Genomic DNA, 17459 nt, shown 5'->3' on the forward strand with positions numbered 1-17459 from the left:
ATCTATTTAATGTAACTGAATGCAAAGTCTTGTAAGCACCATCCATTTTAAGTACTGTCAAAGTCTACTGGGTAGTGCAAAGGAGCAAAATTTTGATGAAACATTATAACCCTATATATGTTATTTGACCAGTTTCTATGAAGATAGGGCCTAATTTAAGAATCACATTTTATCTCATAAGCACAGTGTATTAAAAAGAGCTAATGTGCACTGCAAAAAGAAGGCATGTGCTGGGCAGGAAGGGTCAGTGGCTCACTGGGTGGTTTTGTTACTGAGAGCAAAGAATGATGGTACCTTGCTTTGAAACTCAGTAACTGTGCCTTGCCTGCGGGTGTCAGTGCCAAATGATGGGTTGCATTTTTATAAGAGATTGTGTACAATACACAACCCCTAGAAACTGTGAGATGGACAATATCAATTCACCAGTTTGGACTGGTATTTTCTAGTATTTAGTTTCTCATGCTGTGTTCCATTTCTTCCAATGAAAGAAGTTATGGTTTCTTCAGATATTGGACTAAATATTGAATGTTTTTTTTCCCTGTGCAGCTCCACCTATGATAAATCCAAATGTACATACACATATATGTGTTTGTATATGCATGTTCAATTTAGTTTCTAGCTGGGAAGAAGTGAATGTGTTTGAAAACCAATTTTAATTTTCACTATGGTGCTAAGTAGAGATAGTTCCAGCAGTTTGAAGTTTGGCATGAAAGGACTTTAAATGTTTTTAGCAGTGGTAGAACTACCTGAATTGGTAGTTTGTCCCTCTCTTGAATCCTTTGATGTGCTGTACTATAGAGTACAACACTGCCTGGATTAGGTTGTCTGCAGATAGACATGATAGAGTGGGCTCTGTGTTTGGCGATCTTTGGTTTTCAGAGCGATTTCATTGACAGTGAAAGTTGCTATGCTGACAGATACTGTAATTAAATCTTTACAGTTAACCACAGCATAGGTCCAGCATGGGACGTACAGACTTTGTCAATCCTCTCCCAAGAGGAACAGAGATTGAATTCTCTTACTCGTTCATTCCATGTTCCTTCTGAGATGGATTTTCGAAAGGTGGTCATAAGCTTTTTAGTTTTAATCTTGAGGCTGACTGCTCGACTTGGAACTCGGCTGAAGCTGTAAATGCATTTCATACAACACCCCAAAGAGTCATCACATGAAAATGGTTTGGGACTACTGCCAGCCCAGCCTGAATTTGAACTGATGACCCACCTTCCACAATATATTCCCAGTATCATCCATCATATAAGTCTGCTATTGAAATCTGGCGTTTCCAGAGGTACTTTCTAACATATTAAATGTTCTTCCAAAGTTCTGTGTTTTGCCCCTGGCTTTCAGCCGTTCAAAACACCAGCATGTTCTCTGCTGCCTCTGAGCGCGGGTGGGAATGGACTTGCCTAACAGCCAGTTAAAGCAGACTTTGAGCTAAACCATTCTGGTTTGTTTTCTTTTCTGTCTTAACAGGATCCAACAGCTGCATCTATTTCGGACAGAGATTGTGATACGAGAGAGGGAGAGACTGTAGCCATGAACTATAAGCCGTCCCCACTTCAAGTGAAATTAGGTGAGTCTTTGCTGATGGAGCGTGAAAAGGCTGCATCCAAGGTCTGAAATACTGTGAAGTGCTCATGGGGTTGTATGCAGATCCCCATGCAGGTGGTTGAGCATACCACCCTGCTCAAACGACTCACAGAGTGGTTTAATCATTGTGATTCTGCTGCTGAGGGAACTGACCTACAAACATGTAAGGACCCTGTATCGTGGGCTGTGGTAGAAGAAGGAAGCTGTGCCTTGAAAGGAAGGCATAGCTTTTTAAACCTGCAGATTTTTATCAAGCTAAGATCTAGGCTTGGCTGGGTAAATAAGTAAGGTAATGTAGAGGGACTGTAAAAAGAAGACAGAATAACTGCAAACAAAAGGGAAAGGATCAGAGACTTGGGCCACTACCAGGAAAGGGTAAAGCTGTGTTACTGTGAGATGGAGGGCTTGTAGGTCTGTAAAGTTGCACATACAAATACTCGTCCTATTTCTGAGCGATGTCTTTTAAGCTCTGGAAGCAGAATCATCCAGTTAGCACAATACACTTCCTCCTTGTAAGCTAATGCTTACAAGAGGACAGCAATCCACACATGGCTGTCCTGCCTCCAAAACTTGAGCCACTATTGTGATACACAGCCTCAAGAACCTGATGAAGGGCAAGTCAAAGGAACAGTGTGCTTTTTGCTCAGAGCATGGATAAAAAATGGGAATCTAAATCTGGAAAATTTCCCAATAGGAGCAGGAAGAAATCCCCTGGTTGTCCTTCACATCAGAACAAATGACATTGAGAGGATGCTGCTGGAACTGATTGAGAGTGACTATGCCATGTTGGGGGAGGCTCTGAAAGAAGTGGGTGCCCACTTGTTCAGTGGAATAGCTCTAGCCCGTAACAAATGAGTGACAGGGAAGGTCAGCAGTCAAGTAAGGTTTGAAGAATATTTGGGAAGGTTTGGGCACCGGTGTGTGATTTTGAAGAGGTGTTCTCAATAGATAGGTTTTACCCAAGGACCTGCAGTACTACTGCAAACGCTAGTGGTGGCCTCACTTATAGCAGGAGCCTTAAAGAAACACCAGGAAAAGGCTGGGGAGTACTTGTGAAGTCCCAAGGCTCTCCCTGAGTACATGGTAAATTGAATAATTAGACAAAACTGGTCATACCAGTGCAGAAAGGAATGTCACAGAGTAGACCCATACATGGCAAAGGAAAAGAAAGTAGTTGAACAGGCAAGATCTTGCTGAAAGAGTGACTAGGAAGGAGAAGACAGAAAGTTGGATATGCAAATGCAGCAAGATTATGCAGGAAAGTGGAGGACCTTGAGCTACTGATACAGACTATGAGCAAGTGCATTGGGACAGTAGATGAATCCTGCAGTCACAGTCATGAATACTCTAAAACCAGTGGCTGCTTTTCAGGAAAAGGCAGGGAGCAGCAGTATGTGCTAATGACAGCACAGCTCACAGTTTGGTAAAAGATTATCGCTACCAGCATGCCATATGCCACCAGGATCCTTTTTCACTGCCAAGAGAGTTCTGTAATGTTATTAGAGACATAATTACTACTGCAGTAGTTGTTTTGGATAATTTAACATCAGGAATCAGGTTGGAGAGCAGTTGATACTATTATTGGTGAGTCTGAGATATTCTTGCATTTCTAGGCAATGAAAATATCTTCCAGACATTCGGTAACGTGACAGGAAATGGTGCTATTTTAGGCTTGTCTTTGGTAAGTCATGAGGACATTATAGGAGATCGGATCATAGGAAACAGATTTGGATTCAGGGATAACAAGTTCAATTCATGCAAATTAAATGAAAAGATAATTCAAGGTAGATCTGTAACAAACCTCAGTTTTATAAACTAGGTGCTTAAGCAAAGTTGGCAGATTGAGACACGCAGGAACTCAAAACACGTCAGGTAGTGTTGAAGGAGAAAGTATTGGAAGAAAGGACATAGAATCACAGAATGGTTTAGGTTGGAAAGGACCTTGAAGATCATCGAGTTCCAACCCCCCTGCCATGGGCAGGGACACCTCCCACTAGACCAGGTTGCCCAAGGCCACGTCCAGCCTGGCCTTGAACACCTCCAGGGATGGGGCCTCAACAACCTCTCTGGGCAACCTGTGCCAGTGCCTCACCACCCTCAAAGTGAAAAATGTCTTCCTAATGTTTAATCTAAACCTGCCCTCTCCCAGTTTAAAGCCATTACCCCCATAATGCTAATGGAGTTCTCCAGCAGTCATTTAATTTATACGTTCATTAATGACTTTGACACAAAAAGCAGGAGTCAGCAGAGAAAATTTAGTCATAGCATATTTTGGAGACATCAGTACAACAAAGACTCAGAAATACCATAGAGAAAAAATATGAAAACTGGAATAACAGAAATGAGAAAAATATGACAGGAGAAACTCAGTCTGCTGTAAACTAGAATTTTCCATCCAGAGGCGACTAAGGAAGTGGAAGCCTGTTACGTTAGTCGATTGCAAGGTAACTAATTACTAAAATGGACCAATACATGAAAATACACCATAGTGACACTTCTTGCAGAGCTTACCAGCTTTTTTCAAGGATCGGTTACAACAGAAGGATTAGTCTTTCTGGCAGAACTTCTGCTTTCCCACATAGGGAAAATTTTATTTCATTTATCTACTGCTGAATGCTACTGTCCATCAGTAGAGACACAAAGGGAGATACTGGAAGAGTCTAAACGGTTTTTGTGGTAGGTGGAGGTATAACATTGCCAGGACCTCCTTTCCAGCTAGTGCTCCTGCCCAGTGAATACTCAGTGCTGACCATAATGTGCTTATGAAGGTAACAGTGGGTGAAACCTACCTGCTTAAGAGGAGTTGTCTTGCAAGGCTGATGAGCATCTTCCTGCCTTGTCTCCAGAGAGAAGTCTGCTCAAACACCTCTCTCTCTGCTGGTGGAAACAACATGCCTCTTTAATTAGGTGAACACAGACCTAGTGGTATTTGGATTGACTCTCTACTCTTAGCCATACCCAAATGAGCTCTAGGTTACCTGGGGCAAAATGAGACTAACGGTGTTGTCTGTAGCCAGTGTAACATGCCTTTAATCCGCATCAGCTCCTGCTGCTGTTATCTTCCCAGCCTTTACAATTTTCAAGCAGCTTAATAGCTGGCAACTCCCAGCTCTGGCCCCTGTTCCTCCAACTAGACTTTTTTGTCTCTTCTGCATTAAACTCAGGATCGGGTTTTTAATCTCTTTAAGGCTAGACAAAGTTAAGGTAGTATATAAATGTTTAATAGTTTAACTGGGAGAGCCATTGTTGGGGATGGTAGCAACTAGGGTTTTAATCCTATTGCAGCTTTTCCATATGGATAGTGGCATTTTTTGCTGTTAAACCAGAATCAATTGTTCAAATGTCAAATGCTCTGATGGAAGGTTGATAAATGTCATTTTTTCACTCTGTGAAGATTCATATGTAAATCTGTCATATGTGCTTGCTGGAAGCTTGGTTCAAGTGAGCTCGATTAAATACCGACTCAGCGTGAATACAACTTTTGCTTCCAGAGGCTGCAGTGATTGAAGTGTGACAGAAAGACTGTGCTGTGCTGTACACACTGAACACAGATTTAGCCTGCTGCTTGAATGGTCTTTTCCTTGGTGGTTTCCCCCACTCTGGATAAAAACACTTGGCCGTTTGTTTTCTGCGGAGGTCAGTTAGATACAAGAAAAACTTCACAGGAGGCTTATATTTCTAGCGACTTCCTAAAGGTTACACCTGGTTTATAAGTGGAACAGTAAAACATTTAACATGCTGCTGAGGCCACATCAAAAAGGAGGAGAATCTCACACCAAGGGGAAATAACGTCTCCCAGTTCATGTGGTTCATCATCTTAAACCCTTACAGATATTGTATCCATATTAATTATGTATTTCTTACTTTTCGAACACTCCCACTTACTTTGTCTTTCTGTCAGAATCTGCAAGGCTCAGCCACGCTTCTTTCTTTCTTTCAAATCACTTGATAAGGAGGCTCCTGACAGCACTGTGGGGGGCTGGGTATACATTAGTGCTCAGGAGATGTCTCCAGCACATCCTTATTAGGCGGCATATCCAGATGGAGCACATACCACAAGTCGTTTGAAAACAGAAGAGAGTTGTGAGAAGGAGAGAGCGAGGAACAGAATAATCCCCAAGTGTAAATCTCGGGGGCTCTGTATCCATTGGAAGGCAACAGATCCTCATGGGATCCCCAAGAGACAAGATATTATTTTAATGAAGCTTATGCCATCTGTTTTTCTATTTTGCATTTTTAATTTCCCTTCTCTGTGCTGAAATCTCCATCTAGACAGTCCGTCTGTCTTACCTAGCAGTCAATGATGTTACACTTTGTGTTACAACAGAATGGGCGACGTCGTAATTGGTTGGAGTGCTGCAGAACACGCTCCAGTAGTGATGAGGGACTGTGGCAGTGGCATCTTCATCAGCACATCCACCACACCGGGAGCTTGGCAGTAAATCTCCTGCATCCCTGACTGCAGATGAACGTATGGGAGAGAGGCAGACAGACAGAGACACTCATAGCAGCCTTCATACCTCTGAGATACCTATTGCCTTAGATGTAAGCACCTCCTCTCCTTGGACTAGATAGAGAATAAGGCACTGTTTTTGGAAGATTGCTCAGTGGAAAATGGGTGTCTAAGCTAGGCAACCTGCGTCCCCCCTTAAGACTGAGTGACCTACATGCAGATGAGGTCTCCTGCCATATAACCAAGAGGAACCCTAGTTCATACTGATGCAGGCTTCACAGTGTTTATGGGTTTTGTTTTATATTTTCTTTGCAAAGCTTCTTGAAAAAAAATGACCTGAATTGCAAATGTAGCAGGTAATTTTCCTGCTTTCCTAACTACTGTTTTGTTCTTCTCCCAGCTTAGATCTCATGCTGGTATTTATCTAATACCAAAAAGCACAGTGGCTGATACTAGTCAGCTCCATAAGGAGAAGCAAGTGTCAGGAAGTTGCCTTTGGTGTAAGCTGCTGTAGCTCAAGTATATAATCCACCAGCCTGACCAGAAACTTTCCTTGCCTCAAGAGGGAGAAGCTGTTGTCACACTAACAGAGCAGAGCTATTTCATTTATTAATAGGATACTAACACTTTCTTCCTGCCAGCTGCATTGTAGTATGTTGCTTTTTTCCCTAGGAGACACAGTGCAGATGGCTCTTAGACCAGGTCAGCCCTAGCCCAGCTACTGCTGGGAAGGAAATTCTTGCCAGCAGCCTGCACCTATTAGTAGGGCGAACTTAAAAGCTTCTTGAGTCACCCCAGCCTCACCTTTTGGCTTTCTGTATGACAAGAAGGGGGTGAGAGCAGGGGAACCCATAGTGGGGCCTGACTCAAGCAGATGGCTCAGGGAGAGCTGAAGAAGGTCTTGGTAGAAAAGGTCATTCCCTGACAAATAACCATTGTGCTCATCCTCCAAGTAGAGATCTCAGATGAGACTACCAAGACTTCTTGTCTGCTTCTGCTTCTTCCTGTATCAGTCCTGCCTCTTTCTCTTAGCATGTATAAACAACCTAAGATTTTAGTTGGTGACAGCAGAGGAGTTCATATCTGTCTTCCAAGCACTGAATTATTTCACTTGTGCTATTGGATTAATTCTTGCTTGTTAACAAACAAGATTCTCAAAAACCTCAAGCAAGTAACTGGAATGATGTTTACTTAGAGCAAGCAACTCTGGTAGAGGTAAAACAGCAACAGAAACGCCATCACTGGGAAGTATATAGCACGTTGTTCCCTGGTGTACTTGACTTGAACAAAACTGAGGATCTAATTTATGACTGGGCCCCATCTTGGTGGAGATTGAAGTGAACAGAGGAGATAATCCATTTGGGGACAGAGGCTGATGACATATCTGTGGTGTTAGCTCCTGCTTTCCAGCCTGCTGCTGTGCATTCATAGCAGATATTGAATTGCTGTATGATCAGGGGGGAGTAGTACTGGGAATATCAGTCAATGAGCTGAGAACTACAAAGCCCTCAGGCTTCAGCATAACAAAATTGGTGCATTTCTGGTTGAAACTTTACAGATGGTCTCGAATCCCGGTAAAGGACAAACTGCCTTTATTTCCCCATGTGGCTCCTGAGACTGAGCTTTCAATCGGTGTTTAACCCCATCTCCTAGGGTTGGGTGTGGGTTCAGAGCATGTTTTTTGTTCAGAGCATCTCCATTGAAAAGCCACAAAGCACACAGCAGAGCATTCTATCCCAGTGCCATTCAAAACAATGCCTTGCTCAGAGATCCCCTTCCAGGGCTGCTCTTGCCTCAGGTCAAGATGAAGAACTCGTGCTGGGAGATATAGTCCCAAAAAGAGCAGGCAGTAAGCGTCTTGCGTAGGTTGAATTGCTCAGTCCCTGCCCACATCCGTGGCCCCTTTCCTGTGTCATGTCGTCCCAGTCTGCTTCACAGCTTGTGACTTATAAGCTTTTCATACAGAAAACAGAATAATAAGGGGAGGTTGTAGTAGACCAGACAAATCAATGCCATTAGTGTATCCTTTTGTCGGTACCTCAAGTACTGTACTATTCCCAGTTGCTGTTCTATAACAAGGCGATTAATGCTAATTAGGTACAGCAGCTGTTGTTTCTGGGAAGAAGCTCTGTAGGTAAATTAGGAAAACATTTTATAAAAAAAGCTGTAACTCTTAAGCTAGGTCCCCAGGTTCCAGCTCTATTGACAAAACTGCATATTTCCATATCCATAGCTGTTTGCATGGCGACCTCAAGTGACATCATTACCTTAAGTGCACAAAGCCGTTTTTCCTCCCCTGGGAGCACCCATTTCCTTGAACACAATCTGTACTTTGTTTGGGGGGGATGAGTAATGTGGAAGCCAGAGTGCAGTGGCAATATAGCACCGCTATTGATTTTCTTCGTGAAGATAGAAGTGCAGCCTACCACCCGGAGGTCTCCTGGGGTTTGGGAGGAATTTATTTAAACATTATTTCATGTGCTATTACTCTTTCCATTTATAAGAGAAATTGCGTACACAGATTTATTGTAGCATCCTTCCTGTCGGATATCTCCAGGCTCTTTTTGAAGGGGATGAGAGAGTGAACAGCTGCATCACATTAAGGGCAGTCTGCAGACGGAGCAGCAAAGATGAGGGCAAAAAAACAGTTGTGACAGGCATTTTATTGCAGATTAGTTAGAGAAGAAATAGAGGGCCAGAAAGGAAGAGGTGCATGAGACGCTGTGGCTGACATAGGCTCGGGTAAAAGTAAAGCCATTAAGGGAAACTGGAGCAGAGCAATTCACTGGAGTTCAGCAGAGAGCTCTGGGCAGGAGGGAGTGGGTGAGATGGAGAGAAGGGAAGTACCAGTCTGCAAATCCCAGGAGCACAGCATGAATATGAGCATGATGCAGCACGATGTTCACCAAACGAGCCTAGTCTTTCTGTCACTGCAATTGGCTTGATTTGTTACGCCACCCCTCTAGGGCTTTACCAGCCTTTCCCAGCCCTCCCCAGTCATACATGCACCTCTCCCATGACAAGTTACTGAGTACCCACGCACCGTGAGCCGGTGGACACACACCCGCTCACATTTTGTGTTGCCTACACCACTCTTGGCTATCTTCAGATAAAAGTCATGAAGGAGTCTGTAAAGTAGTTGAATCATTTTATTGGGCATTATCTGGCCATCCTTTAGCCACTCCAAATTTTTACAGTACCTACAGGTCTGATAGTCTAGGAAAGAGAACTAATCCTGAAGATCTGCTTTTACACAAGTTATTTTACTTTGTAATAAGAATAGACCAAAGCATCTGGGGTCTGAATGGGGGTTTTGTTCCTGAAGCAGAAGACAAGAGCTGCAAATTACAGGTTCTCTTCTTTGCCCTGAACGACCATAATCTGTCACCTCAAATATGAGAAGCAGCTCAGAGGTTGTGAAGCAAAACAAATTAAGCGAATTATTGAGATTTTCTGCCAGAAGGCAGGAAAAATTCAGTAATTGAAGTAGTGACGAGAATAAAAACTAGCTGGTCTAGCAAAGCCTAACCGCAGCAGCACCACAGCAGTGATAGGCTGGTGGTCTGGTCCAAGGTCCCATTACACAGTATTTATTACTCTCATTGCTGTTTTCTATTAAGTATGTAGAGAGCTCATTTAAAAGACAGTGGTGTCCCCAAAGGCGATTTACACCTTGTTCCTGACATTGAAAAGACTAGCACCAGCTGAGTTGACAAGGCTGCTTGCTCAGGTGTTGGCATCTGTGATAAAATCAACACAGAAAAGGGCAATAGTACTGTTTTCTGGCTTCTCAGCACCCTGTGTCCTTAAATGTAGGTCCCACCTGATCCCGTGGCCCACTGCAAGAGAACATTTCCCCAGTTCTTAATTACCCAGGTGTTACTATTCCTGTAGTTCCTTCTGGTGTCTCCATAGGTAGATGAGTTTCTGCATAGCACTCAAGGGAAGCAAGTGGAGCCCAGTGTAATTAAAGTAAAATGGCTCCAGGACAGACCACAGCATCGGCGGGCAGTATTGGATGGTGCATTTTTTTAATATGTTTTATTTAGTAATGATGAGCCTTAAACGGTACCTGATGGTCAATTGAATTTGTTCTGACTATTCAGTGATGTGGGTTCCCCCTTTGTTTTCTCTGTGCTGCACACTCAGCTCTTAGCTGGGAAAGGTTACTGTCTGTTTATTGAGTGTTAGGGCTAAAATGCTCCATCAGCAGATAGGGCTCTATTAAGTAGAAATAACACACGCTTCTCAAAGAGAAGGGATTTGTGCTGGTATAGGAAGTTGACTGCAATTCTTGTTTTTCAACTGCTATCCTTATGCACAGAGGATGCTTACAGCACCCTGAAAACTTCATGTTGCTTCTCTGAGGTCTTAAAGGATGCTTTGGAGACTCAGAACTCAGAAAAACACACAAACTTTGGTGTGCCACAGTAGGAGAGCAGAATAGATGAGGATATCATCAATATCGTGTCCAATCAGTAGCGGGGGCCTCGTTAGGCGAGGGTACCATGGTGGTCCTGGATGCAGACCTCAGCTGAGTATCCAAGGAGCCCTTCTGTGAACCCCACTTGGCTCCAAGAATAGCAGTGTTACACCCAGCTGTGCACAGCAGAGCCCCAGTCCGTCAGGCCCAGCAAGTGATTCAGCTAAAGCACCACCTGCGTGGCCAAGCTCTTAATTTGGCAGTTAGGGAGATGTACCACACAAAATGGTGGAGAAGAGGTAGGATAGAAGCAGTGGAAACAAACTAAGCACAATTTTTGCCCAGTTAGCAACAGTCAGACTTCATCATGTCCATCAGTTTTCATTCAGAGGTCTGGGGAGGAACAATTCCCAAAAACGGGGCGGTACAGATGAATCCACCGAGGTTTCTTCTTTGGTTCTTTGTGGAGGGAGGGCTGATTGAAGTAGGTCGTGGAGCAATATGGGCCTACGCTGGGCACATGCAAAAGTGGCTGTTTACTGGGTTAGCAGTCTGGTAGAAGCAACTCTACTGTAGCTTCAGCTGTTCTCAGCATCTCAGCCTGGGGTTAGAGATATCACCAAACTCTTATGCTAATCAACACCACTCTGGAGAAGTTTTGGAAACAGGAATTAAGCTGCAGTGGAGACAGTGGGAGCAGTTGTGCAAAGAGGCTTCTGGATTTTGCAAGTCCTGGCTGGGACTAAAAAGGAGCTTTGCCTGTTCCCTGACAGTCGCTTCACCCCTGCTATTAACGAGGCAGTGGCACCTCCATGAAAGACCACAGCCTGTACCAGTCACAGACTTTCTGCTCTCCTGTGTGCTTCTGGTACCTCTTCTCCTTTTCTTTCAAACCTCAAGCTTTTGGCACAGCTTATTTCTTGGTCTGCTTGGTAGACGTTCTCTGTAAAGCAGGTCTCACTGAAGTAAAAGAAATTATAGATGCCATATTTACCAATATAAGATTTTATTTAAAAAGTTGTAAAGTCACAGGAGTAATCAGACAGTCTGATACCATTTCTCCAGTTGTTAAACACAACTATCATTCAAAAAGCTTTAATTACTGCCTGAATCATGGCTGAATACTTTGTGCTGAGGATATGCATTTATTGCATCGTTCATGGAAATGAGATCACAGTCTGGTACTGTGCAAAATAGCTGTAGTCCCCTTTTGAAACTTCTTCTAGAAGGAAAACTGGGAATTGTTCATCAGGTTTTAAAACATTTGAGCATTCCCCAACCCCTCTTTCTGAGTTAACCTATAGAAAAAGCATGTCCCATAGACAGCATTTGCATCCTTTCTCCAGGCCCAGTTACAAGGGGAGAGGAGAGGTAACAAGTATGCTCTTGGCAGATAGATCCAAGTCTTCATGTATTTGCTCAAAGAACGATCTCCAGCTTCTCCTGTGTAACTATTGCGATCTGTTCATCTCTGCCTCTGTCCTTAGTGCAGTACAAGTAGCAGATTGCTGTTCTCTCCACTCTGCTTTGCAAACCACTCCTCTCCCAGGCTTACTCCCATTTTCCGTATCAGTGAAATAATACGTCTTCACTTTTTAAGACTGCACAGCTGAGCCATTGCCTCTCACTGACTCCTGCCTTCCTCTTCATGTCCTTTTCACCTGTGAACCCTGCCCAGATCTTTTTCTTTCGTTTTCTTTTCTTTTCTTAACTCTGTGCCTTCTTTTTCCCTCTCGCTGCTTACCTTGAGAAGAGCTTGAATTGATTCCGCTTAAGCCATTGTGAATGGGGAACTGTTTCAACTCTCTGTCTTGTAAAGAACCACTGTTTATAGCACAATAAGATAAATCCTCTACAGGGTTTTAAGGCAATTCTACTGTAAACCCAAAGCCATCATGTTATGTTTGCTATAACTTTGATTTTTTCTACCTTCTACTCTAAATACAAGACAATCCCCACTTTTTCCAAACAACCTACATACACTCTTTTTTGTTCACTGCTATAAAATTGGTACAATCATGTCAGCAGGTATTCAAGTCTTTTGGAGGAATGACGCAGTTCTTCTGTCTAGCTCAGTAGTAGTCTGAAGCTCATGACCTTAAAAGCGCTTTCTACCATGAGTAAATGGTGACCTGGCTATGAGAAGAAAGTTTAATCACACTGGGTGTTTCAGAGCTGCAGACTGCTGGCAGCCCCTTCGCTACAACGGAGCTCCCAAGTAACACCAGCCATTCCATGCCAGAAAACAGCCCCTCTCTGTCTCCTGTCACTACCTGGTCCAAAAGCAAGAGCAGATTTTCAAAAAAGAAAGATTTGCTCTGATTTATTTTAAGTACTGGTTGTAGGACTAGGAACTTGAGAGAAGAGATGAATGGTACAAGTGAGACAATTGTATTTTTTTTGTATATGTTCATCTGAGAAACCATGTTTGACATATTAAATCACACTGTGCTAAAAATATGTCTTGAGCAAGGCTAGCATATTTAAAATTTAAAGTGATGCTGTCAGGCATGGGTAGTTTGTGTCCAGAACAGAGGCTGCTTTTAAAATACAGATTTTCAAGTTTTGCTTACAATTTTTAAATAAAAAACAAGTATCTTGGACTTAAACTCCCCAGTAAACCCTAGCACTATTTTTTTTTTTTGTAAGTTCACTAAAACAATATGTAATTGGTTGTTCCAAAACTGTTCACAAATTCATGTCTAATTTACAAAGTCGTTTTGGCTATAAAAAGTTTGGGAGGCTGAAGTCACAAAACAGCTGTGCCTTTTTTAGCTAGAGACTTTAAGCCAGAACATGGAGGACTCATGTTCAATTCCTTTTTCTGCCTGAATGCTTTAACTACCAGGCTGAAATGTGGCTTTACGCAGCCTCTGATCTGTGGGTCAGGGGGTGAAGCAAAATGTGAAAGCAAAACTTTGACATAGTTATTTCTGTGCAGACAGATGTTATGTTTTTAGTTCCTCCCAGCTCACATAGCTGACTCACTTCTGCCTGCGTGCAGAAGAGCTACAGTCCTTGAATTTGGCTTTGGGTCCTTTGGACCCAGCTTTGGATTTTGCGATTCTTCATTGAAAGGGTATGATCAGTAACACAAGGAAGTCATCTTAGCTTCTTTGTTGCCAATGTTCTTCTTTCTGTCTTCAATTAAACATTAATGGGTACCAGGGAGTTTCAAACTCCCTATAAAGTAGTGTCTTGACGACATTAGAAAAGGCTATGGCTGCTTTGGGTCTCATTGACTAGGTGAATTGAAACATCTCTGGGGGGTCTACAGGACATTCATCTGACCTAAAACTAGGCTGTAATCTCCTCTGCTTCAGGGAAGGGCAGAGAGAGAAAGGGAAAAAGGCGGGGAAAAGGGGGAAAAGACAGTGCCAGCTTTCTACATGTACCTGACCATCAGATGGGAGATGACCAGGGTAATCTGGAGAGTTGTAAGAAGAGTGGAAAGGCTTCATGTGAAACTTCCTCTGTGCCAGTGAGGAATGATATCAACATGCCTGAGTTGGCAGCAAATTGCCTGTAGCATCTATCAGGTACTTCATTCCCAACCTGTTTCTTTCTCACCTTAATCACCCTAAGGAAATCCTTTTTCACCATAAGGACAGTCAAGCACTATAAAACTTTTTCCAGGGAGGTAGTGTTACCTCCATCCTTGAAGGTTTTGAAAACCTGACTGAATAAAGGTCTGAACAGCCCAATGTGATCCCATAGCTGATCCTGCTTTGAGCAGGACATTGGGCTAGAAAGCTCCTGAGGTCCCTTCCAACTTGAAGTATCCTGTGATTCTATTCCTAGGTAGGACTCCAGTTATTTTTTAGATGTTGTATACTTTCTACTTGCTACTGAAAAAGCCTATCTAAATCCTAGCTAGTTTTTCTCTTGGGTTTCACACAAACACAGTAGGATTTGCAGAGATAGACTTAGGTAACTTGCATGCACTGGCACAAAGCAGTCCTCTTCCATAAGCTCTGGTGTGTCCACTGGTAAAATAAAGAAACCCAATTGCTACTTGATTTTCACTCCATTACAAATGTTCCTCGTTTTAAATTTTAATTATTGCTTTCTGTTCTTTCTCTTTAATTCACCAAACCTCCTCGATTGTATAGTGATTGAATTTAAGAACATATTAAAACTAAATTTCTCCTTTGCTTGTATCTCTTACTGACTCCAGTGTACAGACAGAGAAATTTGTTCTTTTACAGATGTGTTTCCTGACTTGCATTTTGTCTAGGGTTCTCAATGCTGAGCAATCTTTTAGTAACAGCAAGCAGCTGATTTCTTGTACCCAGTATGTCCTAGCAAAATAAGGGCATTCACAGAGTGTAGTGATGGAATATTACAAAGCAGAACCAAATTCATGGTGGTTGTGCACGTGTTCATGTGAACTGCAGCACAGGTGACAATCAAGCAGCTGCTAAGATGGCTATACAACACCTCCATTTCATCAACCAATTTGAGCTCTTCTTGGCATTGGTGATGTCTCAGCCAGCCATTGGAAAAGGCACTTAAATCTTGTTGGCAAAGGGATTTTTTCTGCTGTAATTTGCATTTTTACAGGGACTTTGCAGGAAGAGACCATGACCCAGAGGCTGGCTGTCGCACACAGATCCCTACCTGCTGCATGCCACCAATAATTATAAGAATAGAAGAAAAAAAAAGAAAAAAAGAATTAATCTTCCCATCCCATGTTTCTTCCCATTTGCATGCCATACATTTTTTCTGTAGGATGAGGGAATGAATTTTAAGCAGAGAAAGTTAAAATCCATCCTGGAGATTGAGGTCTACTATTTTGTTAACTTGAAAAACACTATTTTGGTCTTTTTATGAGGATTTTAGGGCAGGAGCGGAGGCAGTGTGCAGATGTTCGAGACTGTTAAAGGTGTGGGAGGTTGCCTTGGGAAAACATGAATGCTTGTCTGGAGCAAACTGATGTGTTGCCTGTAGCCCAGGTGAAATAAATTCTGTTTCATGGTCTTGGAGTTCATAACAAAGAGATGCTTATGAAAAGCTGATTGTTACATCTAACAAGGTTACAGAACAGTACTAAAATTTTTCAAAGGCAGGATACAACATAAAAGCAACTTATCAGACCTCATAGACCAGCTCTGTAATCCAGGGGCAGAATCACAGAATTGTGGAAAATTAAGGAGAGAATATTTGAGGTTCTAAAAATGAAGATTCATGAGTACATTTCTTCCGGTACTTCACCTCAAAAAATTATTTACTCTGGCTTCCTGAGTACTCATCATGTAGTTAGTGCTCAAGAGGGCCCTTAGCAATGGTTGACAAACAGGGCTGTTGAAAGGCTGAGTACTCTGAGATGTGCTCTGTGGAGGAAACAGGGTTGTGTCAGGTGGAAGGAAAAGGTAAGTACTCGCATGTCATGATTTGTAAAATGGACACCACTGTAAAACCTGTTCTTTAGGGCAGTCCTTCAAAACCTCTGGGGTTTGCTACATACGGATGCCTGTGCCAGTCCAGCAGTGTTGAAGTCACCCAAGGGGCTTCAAGTAGTGGCCTTGGTCCTCAGAGATTTCCAGAGAGAGAGTGCCCCATGGCACCATCTGCCCGGACACTGGCTTTCGCTTTGTTCCTTCACTTGAAGGCTTTTGGCTTCACTTGGAGACTGTCAGATGTACCTGACAGGTACAAAGGTGATGCTTTGCCAGGTCCCCAGCACCTTGCACTGGCAATGGTAGATGGTGGTTGACCTTTGTGAGATCTGTTGCAGATGATCAGATTATGGAGCCAGTGGTGAATCCTAAGTATGATTTTTCACAAGGTCAACCAAAGTAAGCAGAGCGCATTTAAGACTGCAAGTAAAGTAAGAAAAAATTGTACAGTTGCTGTCCTAGCCACCGAGGCCTTTCCAGTGAGCAAAGTGTGGTAGGTTTAACCCCCAAATTTACCTCTGTGTTACTGGAATTTGCTGTTGCAAAACGCCCTTACCAGCACAGAAGCAGCAGATGCACTTTGGGGGGGGTTCTCGTTTATTCCAGTTCACTGCTTTTAAGCATCAAATTGATGCAGCTTACAGACAAAAAGACTTTCTGCCTCTGGTTTCCAATACCATCCTCTCCAGGGGGATGTGGAAGAGCGATGGCTCTCTGTGCCTTTCCCACCAAACACTGCTGCAGAGGTGATGCAGGCAGAGCTGCTCTGACAGCTTTGTCACAGCGTGGTCAGGAGAGGAGATGCAGCTTGCTTTCCCTTATATTTTACTGGTCCCTGGAGACCTTCTATGAAGAAACCTTGTTTCTGTCATTAGGCCGAGCCAGTGTGACTTAAGGCACCCAGGGAACAGATGCAGGGGATAGAAAAATGCCAGCTTGAGTTGTTTTTCTGTCTCTCCTCATTTTTTATCCCTGTGAGCTCCAAGTCAGGATGTGTACCCTCAATCAGATGGCTTTGCTGGGTGATCAGAAAATTATGATTCTTCCTCTCGTTTCCCCAGTACACACACTGCCCAAGGAGAGACTCTGTTGAAGACAGCTCAGCAGATCGCAGTGCCCCCAGATTTCGGCTTAAGTGCCATTCCTGGAAAAGACAAGGCTGTCAGTCCCTGGGCTTCCTCCGCATCTCTGCTGGTGCTGACCTGGAAAGAAGTTAAGGGTTTTTTACTCCCCAAAGCTTGGCGTTGCCCTTCCGTTCACCTCACAAGTGCAGCTGTTAGCAGACACAAAGGCCAGTTAAAAGCAGAGGGTATTTTCTGCCACCCTTTCACTCTGCTCACAGCTTTTCCCAGTCCTTTTTGAGCAGTAAGTGTGCCAGCATTGGTGGGGTGGAGAGACTGTTAGGAAATCTGAGTGTTAAAGTTATTTCTGTTTGGGTCTTGGCCAAAGCCAGGCTCTTTCCAGCATATTGTGCGTAAGAAAGAGATTCCAGGTTGGAGAGTTATTGAACGTGTGTGTGTGTGTGTGTGTGTGTGTGCACTGAGGCTCCTTCATCCTCCCTGCACTTGCCTGAACTTCTTGCCTCAGGGGAACC

At 43.3% G+C, this 17459-nt stretch overlaps 1 protein-coding gene across 1 annotated transcript in view; it reads left to right on the forward strand.

Annotated features, from left to right (window-relative positions):
- Positions 1–1476: 1476 nt before the first annotated feature.
- The window catches only part of FAM219A (family with sequence similarity 219, member A), a 35096-nt gene continuing 19113 nt past the window's right edge, over positions 1477–17459 (forward strand). The window contains exon 1 of the mRNA XM_009889727.1: positions 1477–1573. Coding sequence (XP_009888029.1) covers positions 1537–1573 — 37 coding nt within the window. The 5' untranslated portion in view covers positions 1477–1536. The remainder of the gene's footprint in view (positions 1574–17459) is intronic.

Source organism: Charadrius vociferus, unplaced genomic scaffold (assembly GCF_000708025.1).
Source record: "Charadrius vociferus isolate BGI_N301 unplaced genomic scaffold, ASM70802v2 scaffold37, whole genome shotgun sequence".
Classification (NCBI taxonomy): Eukaryota; Metazoa; Chordata; class Aves; order Charadriiformes; family Charadriidae; genus Charadrius; species Charadrius vociferus.